The 13,439-nt window shown below is 33.4% G+C and overlaps 1 protein-coding gene across 1 annotated transcript; it reads right to left on the bottom strand.

Annotated features, from left to right (window-relative positions):
- Nucleotides 1-9,865: 9,865 nt before the first annotated feature.
- Nucleotides 9,866-11,599, bottom strand: LOC145331323 (uncharacterized). Its single transcript, XM_080175939.1, has 3 exons — nt 11,483-11,599; nt 10,896-10,974; nt 9,866-10,754 (listed from the first exon to the last, which is right to left on the bottom strand). The coding sequence occupies exons 1-3, from the start codon at nt 11,556-11,558 to the stop codon at nt 9,866-9,868; spliced, it is 1,044 nt and encodes a 347-aa protein (XP_080032065.1). The 5' UTR covers nt 11,559-11,599.
- Between the last annotated feature and the right edge of the window lie 1,840 nt (nt 11,600-13,439).

Raw genomic sequence — 13,439 nt, 5'->3', positions numbered from 1 at the left:
TATCCCTTTAGACCCCTGCTACTCTCCATAATGTTAAGACAAAAAGAATTCAAAGAATTTAATGATGAAGTTTATTCATAGGCAAAAACTTATAATAAGGGGGACACAGAGGTTAATCAAAAAAGTATGTTTTAAATTAATACAACAAGGATGTCAACATTTAAATACAGTAGAGAAAAAAAAAACAATATTTTAATTATTTATAAATAAAAACTATCGCATAGTATTATAGACAGGCTTCCATGGATATTAAAATGAAAAATTCGGTTTGTTAACCCCATGTGGAAAATTGTCTGTAATACGATGCTATCTCTATAATCAAGTCCTAAATATGTCAGTATGTCCTTAAACAGAATTCTGTATTTAAGAAGTTTTGCAACAAATTTAAGTATAATTTTGTCAAAACTTATACATTTATATTTTGTATATTAAGTTCTGACACTCTACAAGAGTTAATGTTTGTCTGTCATACCTTGTATTTATGATACAATGCTTAAAATTATCTATAACACAAAGTAGCTTTATGTCTGTCCGTCTGTCTGTCTGTCCGTCCGTCCCTTAAGATCTCGGTAACAACTGAACCGATGGGTTTCTACTCTTCAGGGAATATAATCTATTAGTCCTGTGGTGATTTTAAGCTTGTTCCGTAGGGGGGGGGGGGGGGGGGTGAGACACCCCCAACTCCCCCCCAAAAAAATTCTGGGGAAACTACTTCACATAAATTGGCAGTACCATCAATTTTTTTTACATTTTTTTAAAAAATTACCTCAAGGGACAACGCCCCTAGAGGCTAGGGGAGAAGCCGCTAGTAGAGTTTTAATACAATAGGACGATTTGTATATTAAATAAAAACGTATGAAAGTAACAAACCAATTTAATTCAATTTTTCATTAAATATTTTAATTGTATACAATTAAAAGACAGAGGCGATTACCTCCAAAAGTAGCGCGGCATATTTTGCCAATAAATCACAAAATATCATATATAATTTTTCTTTTAGCTAGCTCATTTAATTTTCAACATTTATTTCTAAAATTTCTAAAAATAGTCAATAGATACAGATTTTATAGATAATGAAATAAAGAACGTACATACATAAATAATATATAATAGCTTCGCTTTTAAAAATCGTCTACGTATTTTCATTTGTTAATTACAAAGGAAAAAATTATTACTAATTATTTTTTAGGAAATTAAATCAATTTCTATTTAATAATTGTTCTTCAGTTTTTTTAGTAGCGAGACATTTTTAAACGTAATTTTAATGTTTTTTTTTGTATGAAAATCTAATTTATAAATCTTTTTAAAAATATTTTGTTCGCTTTGACAACACCCATAAAAGCGAAGCTCTGAAACGGTAGGACAAACGAACATTAACACTAGTAGAATGTCAGAACTAAATTTACAAAATAAAAATAAAAAAGTAATAGGAATCTGTACTCCAAAAATCAGATCAATCGGATGATTATATCAAATAAAATAAAAATAACAAGACCACCATCCATTCCCTTTACTTCATCATCTACTCTCCTACTGGATGAACAAACTGACCAATAAATGATGTGCATGTTAGCCGCTTAGATTGATGCCAAATTTTCTCCTTTACCAAGGCCTAAACATTTCCACCAATCTTCAGAAGGAATATTTTTAAAAGCGAAGCTTTTCTTTAATTAGATCGGTCCGTACGTCCTTACGTAACGAACAGCTCTTTTAGTTAATTTAGGCATGTTAGAATTTTCCTATCGATTTCAAACTTTGCATGATGATTCCTATTCCAGTTAGAAAGCAAAGCAACTCTATAATTTATACCAGAAAGTCCGTACGTCCGTTTTTAACATGTTGATTGATAACTTTTTTAGCAACAAATTTTTATGTGATAAAATTATCCGATTGGTCTGGTTTTTGGAATACTGATTCCTAGGACAACAAAGTACATTGTTATATTTTGTTTCGTTCGACTTTTTATTCATTGCTATAAATGATTTTTCAGTATGGCTAAGAACCGAATCTAATCCAGCGGATAATAATCGGTTTGAAGGTATACTGGAAAATAAACATTTCCAACTCAAAAAAGGCCTATCAAGAGACAGATAAGAAGAGGGGAAATATTTTATTGAAAGTGGGGTGGTTACACCTCCTAAATTATTACTCCCCTACTTAAAAATCTAAAAAGCGTCGTTTGATTGATAATTTACACGCAAAGATCGGAAATTTTTTCAATCCCTCGTTTGTTTCAAGGGGGGATTGAAAATTATAATTCATTTAGAATTTATTAATATTGTTTTACTACATAAACTATTTAATATAAAAGGTATTCTTTATAAAAAAAGGCCGCTTAAAACCAGTCCGACCGCTTTGATGTTTTATACTTAATTATGCTCCATATTGATGGGAATGTTGCCTTCTATCTTTTATAGGAGCCGAGAAACCACGTTTCGTCCAAAAGTTTCAGACAGACGGACAAATGTACAGACGGACATTTTAGAGTATAGAGTAGCTTCGCTACTAATAATTGTATTTCTAAAAAATGTTTAAAACTCTAAATTAAGGCCTAGCTATGTTAAACAAAGTTAGTAAAGTAATTTTGGCTTGAAAACTGAATGTGCATGCTTAATAAGTTTATGGCAGCTTGGGGGGCCTTGTTCCAAATTATTTTGATTCTTTTAATTACAATGCCTGGCCATCAAAGGACCTTTTACAGTGGATTCAATTAGCACTTTGAGAAGGAGCAGTTTGCAGAAAAAAAGTCTTATTAATGGATATAGATTAGGTGGATATTGTGAAAGGGGATATTTGTTGTTAATTTAGGTTGCTAATATAGTTAAGGGGGGGGGGGGTGCTTCCCAAAAAGTTTTTTTTTGCCTCTCATTTTAATTGTGCTAAATTGGAGGGTGAAGGGTGTCGTTATTTGACAGCCTCAAACTGTATTTAATTTTGACAGAATATTGCCAAATACAGCTAAAAACGAAATTGACAAAAGCCCACCCTCTTTTTTGTCAAAAACACAGTGGCTATATTTTTGCTAGTGGTAAAAGTGGCAGCACCCCTAATCTAATGATGATATGATATTTTGTAACGATACCCACTTTACATCATCCCCTGAATGAAGGAACTGACCAGTAAACGAGGTTCATATTAGCAAGCTAAATTGGCAACAAATTTTCCCCTGTCAATATATGCACGTGTATATCCTATATCTATTTCTCGTATTCATTCGATTCCGGTGGATAGGAACCGGTTCTCATCCATACGAAAAAACTATGTCTAGCATCGTATTATATCCAGCTTTCTACGAATATAAAAATGTGCAATCATAAGATTAAGATAGCCCTGAGGTGCCAAAGGCACCGGCTAAAAAAACTGGTTTTAATCTAATAATTGTACATTCTATATCCGCGGAAAGCCGTTTATAATACGATGCAAGAAATAACTATTATTTTATTCTCCTGAAAGACAAAGGCCTGCAGTGTTGTGAACTTGCAGTTATAAGAAGATTGCATTCATTAAGCATTTCAAAGGACTCTCATACATTTAAAATTTTCATTCTCCAAAGAATCTTTACATGACTATATAGTAATTTATCTCTAGGGGCTATGTAAACCAAAACTAGCTTAAAACCATCCCAAGATTTAAAACTGTAAATAAAATTTCCTAAAAACGATTGCAGGAGCTTTGTGAAGCTTACCTAAAAAAGAACTCAATCGGTTCAGTAATTATTGAGGAAGCAGCTTATACTGTCTAATTAAAATTGACGTCATACAATACAAATCGCCTATTATAGGCCAGTATACATTGTATTTGTAAGCTTCTTCGTCATTGAGAACCTAAGCTTCAGACAAAAAATCTTAATACTCTATATAATAGGATTATACATTTACTGACAATCATTAATAAATTTGAATTTGGAAGATTATATTTATTTTCATAGTGGTGTTTAATTAAAAATGTAAGTTTAAGACTGACCTTTTAATACTGAATACAGAAAATTAAATTCACCAAAGATATTCAATAAAAGTTATATTAGTTAAAATTTTTGCAATAAATGATAGATAAAGAACAGTAAACTGTAATAGAGTTATAATATAATAAAAACCCTAAATAATGAAAAACTAAGTGACAATGGAGATCAAAATAAGAATTGTTCAACCCGAAGTACAATAAACAAAATTACCCCCTTCAAGGTTAAACTTATTGGTGTATACGTTTGGACTCTACTAGTTTTAAAAACCTAATACATTAATGATGATACACTAGAAAAGTAAAAGAACTTTAGAATTAAGTTTTTAACTTACTTAAATAACTTTGAGACTGTGAAACTTTTTGATTACTTTCCCTTTACTTGTTTTTACTTTCAATATCTAATTATTTAACTTTAAAATTCTATTCCATTTATATTTCACTAGCTGCTTCTCCCCCAGCCTCTAGGGGCTTTGTCCCAAGAGGTAAATTGAAAAACAAAATAAAAAATAAGTACCTCTGGTGCTGCAATCACAAATTTAAAAGTAACTGCCTAAAAAAATATTTTGTTTTTTTGGGGGAGCTTGGGGTGTCCCCCCCCCCCCCCGAAAAAAATAGCTTAAAACCACCACGGACCAGTAGATATATTCCCTGAAGAGAAGAATCCAATCGATTCAGTGGTCACCGAGATATTATAAAGGACAGACGGACGGACGGACAGACATCATTCTACTTTGTATTATAGATAGATAAAAAAGTTGGTTACATTATGTGTATGTCCGTATGTACGTCTCTGAAATAGGGGTTTAAAAGTTATTTTAGGTATGTTAAAACCGTCCTATCAATTTCAAACTTTACCCCATGATTTGTGCAACAGTTTGAACATTTATATAATATCTAAGTAAGATTTGATTTGATATTTCAAAATTGATTTTTAAAATATCCAAATTACGTTAATGATTCATTCATATCTTCATTTGTATAATTTCGAACTTTAAAATTGATATTAAATCTTACTTAAAGGAAACACCTACGAATTTAATATCCTAATAGATATCACTTTATTAGAGTACATGAAAATCTGGCGTAACATCCAAGTAATAATATATCTATTAATGTCCCCTCAAGTGTTAAAAGTAAATAAAGAACTCTCAGCATAAATATTTAATGATAATCATCAATTATCTATCTATTTATTTCCTACAGGGTGATCCTTAAAAAACTTGAATTTAAATCACCCTGTATGTATTGTATATATATCTTTATATATACGTACTTTAGGAGATGGGAGTTGAATTCGTTAACACATTTTTTATTTTAGTAATATAAAGAAACTAAAAATTTTTTTTTGGGGGGGTCCTTTTTTAAATTTGGTTATTTGGTTAATCAAAATTGGGGGGGGGACGGGGTTCTAAGGTCGATTTCTTTTAGAGGGTGGTGGTACCCTCCCCTAAAATAGTTGAAAACGTTCCCAGCACCTGTTACCCTGTAAAGGAGAACCTGATCGGTTAGCGAGATACTTTGTACAAACATACAAACACACAGACAAGCAGACATACCGTCACTTTATTACAAGGATATACATATATCTATAATACAAAGTAGCTTAATGTCTGTCCGTCCGTCCGTCCGTCCGTCCGTCTGTCTGTCTGTCCGCCCGTCCATCTGTCCCTTAAGATCTCGGATTCTACTCTTCAGGGATATACCTATTGGTCCTGTGGTGGTTTTAAGCTATTTTCTTGGTGGGTGGAAATTCCCCCCCCCTAAAAATGAAATTTCCCCCCCCCAAAAAAAAAATTGTGGGGGAGAGTATGGTTCGGAGCACCAGAATTTTTTTTTATTTTTATTTTTTAAAAAACTACCTCAAGGGGCAAAGCCCCTAGAGGCTAGAGGCGAAGCCGCTTGTATATATAGACAGTAATGTTAAATATTTAATGGTAATTACCTCTGTCCTTACAGTTTGATTGGACAATAAATAAACTTTATTGACAATTCCTGCTTGATATTTGTTTTGACCCCCCCCCCCACCGTTATTTTGAATTAAATGATGGTTAGGAAATTATTTGTGGTGCTTTTACACAAAGCAACTTGTCAAGCACTAATAACCACCCACCCTCCGGCTTTAAAAAAAAAACAATTTGAAAATAAGGGGGGGGGGATATTACTTTAGATCAGGTTAGGTTAAGTTATATTGGCTGCTGGGTAGCCCTGAAAGGTTTAAGGGTCCCACCAGCTAGTAGTAGGTACATTTTATTTTGAATAAGTAACTTACTCTCAAAAAATAGCCTTAAACCTGAAAAAGAGATTTTTATCAGGGTTAATAAGGCATAAGATAATAAACGATTAATGTATGTTAAACAAAAATAACCATTTAGAATTTTTTGGACAATGTCAGTTTTTATGTTAAATAAAAGTTTTATTATAAGTTCTAAAAAAAAGAAAAGTTGCGGGAAATTGGATAGTTCTATTTTATTTGTCCTCTACTTCCTTTTTTTACATTAGATATATTTTAATTATGGATAAAATATGTAGTTTTTTAAAAAACTATATTGGATATAATGACAACAAAAATAACCGGAATTTAGGATTTTTAAACTGTTGATTAAAAGTAATTGTCTTGAAATGTGGATTCTTATTACAGTTAGACATAACATTATATGAAAAGCATCTCTATAATCAGGTCTTAAAATGTAAGTATGTCCACATTCGACATCGTAGATTAAAGTTGAATTTTCTATATGACATTGAATAATAAATACTCTATACTACCAGCAGCGGATTCGCCCCTAGCCTCTAGAGTCTTTGGGTGGGAAGGGGGGGGGGGGGGTAGGTATTTTTTTTGGTGAGTTAGGGGTGTCTCATCCCCCATGAAAATAGATGAAAACCACTACAGTAGGTATATTCCCTGAAGAGTAGAGCCCAATCGGTTCAGTGGTTACTGAGATCTAAAGATTCAGACAGACAGACGGACAGAAAGACAGAGAGACATCGTTCTACTCTGTATTGTAGATGATTAAAAATATGTATATTGTATATGTATTTCTCGTATTCATTAGAATCCGGTGGATAGGAACCGGTTCTCATCCATACGAAAAAACTATGTCTAGCATCGTATTATATCCAGTTTTCTACGAATATAGAAATGTACAATCATAAGATTAAAACCAGTTTTTTTAGCCGGTGCCTCCGGCACCCCGGGGCTAAAAAAACTAGTTTTAATCTTATAATTGTAAATTCTATATCCGCGGAAAGCCGTTTATAATACGATACGAGAAATAACTATTATTGTATAATATTTTACTTACTGTTTCTTATGAATGATAAATTATCGCTATGACCCTCCTATTTTGGATTAAAGACAATATGAACAGCATTAATATTTATAAATGCTAGATTTATTATATCATATACAACAAACGGCTACGCCCCTTGAGGCCTAGAGGTTAGGGAGAGGGCGGGAGGGTAAAGTTGAGAGGTGGGGTAATTTTTCAAGAGACAATTTTTCTTGGATGGGTGAGGGACGCTTCACTCAAAGGAGAGAATCATATTGGTCCATGCAGCGGTTAGTAAGATTCTTCTGTACAGATACAGAGACGGACAATCATCATGTTATCATGTTTTATATATAAACTAGCGGCTACGCCCCTAGAGGCCTCTAGTGGCACTTTAAATGTTTTTGTTTGATAAAGTCTCTACTATAATTTTTTTACGTACGATACCTCTTCATTTGACGTTGAAGTCTCCTAAACGTTTTTTAAAATTTCGATTTTTTTGTCATTTCTCTTGGGAGGGTGGTGGTACCCTCCCCCAAAATAGTTAAAAACCTTCCCGGGACTTATGAGAAGCTACCCTGTTAAGGAGAACCCGATCGGTTCAGCGGTTAGCGAGATCCTTCGGTACACACAGACAGACACACAGACAGACACACAGACATCCTGTTACTTTAGTATAAGGATTAGAAGAAAACACTGGAGTGAATCTTTTCAATTATTATAATATGTTTTTATTTTTAGCAGTTAACAAAATGTTTTAAAATGATAATACACTTTTTAAAAGTGAAGATTTTTATATCTACATAGGATCTCTATGCATTCGTAACAGACTCTTATAGTTGTTTTAAATATGCTAGAAATGTCCTTTTTATTTTAAACTTCGATTGATGATTCCTGTAAAAGTTAGGTACGATTTAAAAAGTGTAGCAACTATATAATCATTAGGTTCCAGAATGTCCATTTAAAACAAGTTGATTTTATTACTTGATTTTATTTCATGATGTAACTATCCTATTTATCTAATTTTGCAAGTTCTAAAAATGCAGGCCTAGCTATTCTAACAATCAACTAAAAAAATCACGAAACCTTTGAAAGTAAAGTTGTTTTTACATGTAACTGTGTAACTGAAGATGCGTGGGTAAGAAAGGGAGGAAAAGGTAAAGGGGGTTGTAGGGAAATTTTCCTTTAGAATTGTTTGTCAGAATCACATTCCCTTTACCCTGTAAAAATGTAACTATGTCCTTAAACATAGCAAATTAGCTAATTTACAACAATTTTTCATACTGTGTCAATGTTCGTTTGTCTAACCTTTTAATTTTAGAGCTTTGCTTTTATAAATGTTGTTATCCTTGTTATACTGTGATTACATGATAAGAGTTAAATATAATTAGTTTTCAGTCTGAATGACGTACATATCATATTCACATATAGAGTAGCTGCGATAATAATATAAAGTGAAAGAACATTAATTCATAGAATTTATATTTTCATATTTCTAAAAATAAGTATTATATAATTGATCATTTTTCTTATCTAAATCCAATTTGTTAACTAAGTTTGATCCAGTATCATGTTGTGATTTCCTTTCTTCAATGGGAGCTTCTGGTGTGTTATTGAACCCATTTTCCGAATTGGCAATGTATTGAACTTGATTTCCCAGCGGTGTATCATCTTTGTTATTTTCCATAGTACTCTCTTTATGTTTGATAACACAATGATATAGAATAAAATAAAACAGAAAATAGCCCATGGAAGAAAATCCAAATATTTTAAGGGTCATTCTAACACCCAGATGGTCACTAACAATTCCAGATATAAGCGCCCCAATACCTTTACCGAGGACAAATATAGAAGTGGTACACATCCCTAGGACAGCGGCTCTCAGATGGTTTGGAGCTATCTTGGGTACGTATCCTACGACTCCTACATAGGTTGATGGTGATGTATTGAGAAGAGATAACAGTATCGGCACCACAGGTATATCCCCATCTTCATAAGGATCCAGAAATGGAACAACAATGAGCTTTATGGTAAACAGAGCAGACAGGATGATGATGATATTCATGCTTCCAATATACTTGTGCCCAACACCAACCAATATATTGAGGATCATGAAAGCTACGGTTGAAATTGTAAATATATTGCCCCACCAGGCTGCTGATATCTTGAGCTCCTCAACAACAAAGATGGCATAAAATCCATCATTAACTCCAAATACTATTCCATGCATTATCAGGGTTAGGTAGAATCCTGTTAGCATTTTGGACATTGTAATTTAAGGTTAAAATTTTAGATAGATGGTCATTTAATTTCATGGTACACTAAACATACATTGGCATGCATAAGGTATAATCAATTAAGGAATAAAAAATGATGGATGCAGTCCCAATCGCAATTAAAATTTTATGAGAGATGTTTACTTTTAGCACTTTTAAAGCCAATCTTTGCCTCTACCACAAATGAATAAAAACTCACCAAAACAAAATTCTGTTAATTACTTTAGAGGCCAAGTGTCAAAGCTAATTATTAAAATAATATTTTAGCTTGAAAGACCTAACATTACATTACAAAGTACTGTTTTAGGTATTTCAATGAAGAAACTATTATTTGATTAGGATATTAATTCAACCTTAAATTCAACAAGCCATTCCTAATGCTGGCATTGTCCACAGCCAGGACAATTCTTTCCACCAGGAAACCTGAGTTCTGACTGGCTGAATATCCATCTTTAGAAACATTCCTACAATTGCTGTAAGAACAAGACTAGCTGCACAACAATAGTAAGGTAGTCGATAGTCCATTTCATCGATAACAATATTAGTGAGACAGTCAATCTGTATCTCACTTACTGTGAGTTTGTTGATTAGCTGTCCTGCAATTATTGGAGCAACTATGGAACCAATATTGCCTGCAACATTAAACCATGCCCAGTCAACTTTAACTTTCTGACATATTTTGGAAGATGCGGCTTCAACAAAATTCCAAGATGGTCCACACACGTAACCCCAGCTTATTTTACATGCAAGGTACAACCCGAAGAGCAAAGCAAAGTTTCCAGATGTTGTTTCATTTTCAGTATTGTTGATGTAAGCATCACAGTAAATTGAGGAATTGGAGGAATTTGGTGATAGAGTATATGTGCATACTGATAAATCATTACAGGTTGAAATGGAAATGTTAGTAAATGTATTGGCAGTAAATTCATAATCAATTTGGAAGGTTTCTTCCTCACAAACTAACTTTGAAATTGTCATATTTAATCCACCAGAACAATTGTTCTGAGAAAACTCAGAAAATGATAATATATAATCCCCTACTTCAGAAAGATGGTTTCTAATATCATCAACTGAAGTAACTTCAATCTTGTGTTGAATGTTAGATTCATAGGCAGGTATTAGGGTAAATCCAATAGCAACTAGAGCATTCAGCAACAATAAGATAATATAAATGATTTTGTAACCAATCTTATCACCGATGAATCCCAAGAGTGGAGAGGCTGGAAAGGCGATGAATGGAATGATGCCACTGAAATCACAATATTTAGTTATATTGCAATGTGTGCAGGTTAAGGTTCTACTTTTTTAATTTTCAAATTTTCAAAAACTAAGACATTGCCTCATAAGGGGTAAAGTTAACATATTTGATTACATTACAATGAGACTTTACCCAATAAGCATGATGTTGGTCATGGAGAGTCCGATACTGCGGGCCTGCAGGTTTGCATATGGCAACTGGAAGTTGAAGGCTGAAAAAAGACAAGCCTTAGATAAAATTGACATATAGTCTGTGAGTCTATCTGTTAGTAGCTTAAGATCTTGCTAACGGCTGGACTCTCCTTTACAGTGAAGCTTCTTTAAGGACCAGGGAAGGTTATTCTTTTCTTGGGGTACTCTACCACAAGAGAATTGGACTCGAAACAATTTAAATTTTAAAATAATATTGAATTTGGAGGGTTTACTACCACTCACCCCCCCCCCCCTATCATAAAATTTCCTTGAAATGTCAATAATAGCCATAAGTGTAACACATCACAAGTGAATCATAGATTACAGTGATCAAACCACACTACTAGTCAAATCAGACTCTTTATAAAGCTAATTTTAATCATCCCAGGATTCACCATGAAGGATTTTTATTTTAACAAAAAATGTGTATCAAAAAGGTAACCATAAATAAATGCATAAAAGATTATATTCCATATAGACGTACAGCCAACTATAATTACAGAAATGATACTTTCATATCAATCTTACCTAAAGCCATCAGGTTGTATAAAAGTACTGGAGCAAACAGCTCCTTCACTGCTTCTAAATAATTTACTCTACTCATTTTAATGTCTTATTACTGACTAACTTTAATTAATGAATATAAAAATATCAAATATATTTTGTGAATAATAACTAGGATGAAAACATTCATAAAAGTTAAGCTATGAAACGGTCTGACAAACGAACAGAGTGTCAGAACTGAATAATCATGAATAAGTCTAAACAATATTGTAAGTAAATTTGTTGCAAAACTACCTAAATACAGGACACTGTTTAAGTAAATACTTTTTTAGACTTGATTATAGTATATTTTTGCTTATGAAATTGTACCTTGTTGTAATAAGAATCAGTATTCTAAATTCAAATAAATAGGATAATTTTAACACACAAAAATTGTTGTTCAAAAGCTTAAAAATGCACATATCTTAAATAGAGTTGCTACGCCCTCCAAATCATACCTAACTAATACAAAAATGATCATGCCAATTTTTAATCGATAGGACAATGCATTATGCATTATTTAATGATAAGAACTATCCGTTACGGACGGACGGACCTAATTATAACAAGGCTTCGCTTTTAATAACTTACAAAGTAGTAATAGATAACTGTACATAATAAATGTTTTGTAATCTTTAGTTGGGAAATAATTTGAGGTAACAAAGTATTAAGAAATATAAATTTAATTTAGATTTTACAGGGACATTAAAGGATAAGGCAATGGATGATACATTGACGGTAATTCCCAATGATGATAAACAAAATACCCCTTATGTAGATAAAATTATTAGTTCAAAAATGTGGACACTACTTAGTTTGGAACCAACCAATCACAATTCAATAAAAGCAATCAAAGTTTTTTCAATGTAGGGGGTGGAATTTACTTTGGTACCAGTGTAACTTACAGTCCGATGTCCCCTCCCTCCCTGGATTAAAAAAAACTAGGGATGTTAAGGGGAGTGGGGTTGATTGTGCTTTATTAGGCACTAGCGGCTACGCCCCTAGAGGCCTCTAGGGGCACTTGAGGAGGAGGTAGTTGAATTTGATAACTAGATTTTTTTTATATTTAAAAAGAAAAAGTAAATTTTTTTTTGGGGTGGGGATTTTTATCAAGGGGCGATTTCTCTTGAGAGGGTGGTAATACCCTCCCCCAAAATAGTTAAAAACCTTCCCAGGACCAATAAGTAGCTAGCCTGTAAAGGAGAACCCGATCGGTTCAGCGGTTGGTGAGATAATTTAGTACAAACATAATACAAACACACATACAAATAGACAAACAGACATCCTGTTACTTTATTATAAGGATGATTACAAGCACCAAATACCACATTGCTTGTGTGGTATGCGGCAGCTCTGGACCATGCAGAAACCAAGACATTATAGTGATGCTACGCACCTAGTTAAATCCTGTTATCCTACAATTATGAAGCCACCTGAAAAGATGTCAGATAACGGTACTGATTTTATCTCTCAGTTGTCCTGCAAATGGAGGGAGGGGTGTTACCCCTCCCTCTCCCATCTTAAGCACCGGAACCTTCCCCTTCAACCACCAAGTTATCAGCACCACCTCAACCCTGAGGATAAAGGATCTAAACCTGCCCTCACCTGATAGAATCACCCCCACACAGACTGTTGTTGTCACAAGTAATCATCAAACCTTCCCTCTTTAGTACCCAGACCTACCACTCAACCCCTCTATGCTTATCTACCTATTGTGCTGCTCAATGGGCTATCCTGCCTGCCCCAGACAGGGATAGCCATCTACCTAACCATTGCAATTATCTATGTTTTACTGTATGATTTATCTTTAACCATCTTTATTCCTAATCCATATGTATTTATATTATGGTTAACTGTATTCTTAATTCCCCCCACCCTTTCCAGGGATGGGGAATCATGATTGCCCAAACTGACTATTGTATATGTATTATAATGCTTTTAT

Source organism: Acartia tonsa, chromosome 11 (genome assembly GCF_053477335.1).
Source record: "Acartia tonsa isolate MP-2025a chromosome 11, ASM5347733v1, whole genome shotgun sequence".
Lineage (NCBI taxonomy): Eukaryota > Metazoa > Arthropoda > Copepoda > Calanoida > Acartiidae > Acartia > Acartia tonsa.
Note: the sequence above shows the minus strand (reverse complement) of the source record. Positions and strands in the feature narration are given on the sequence as shown.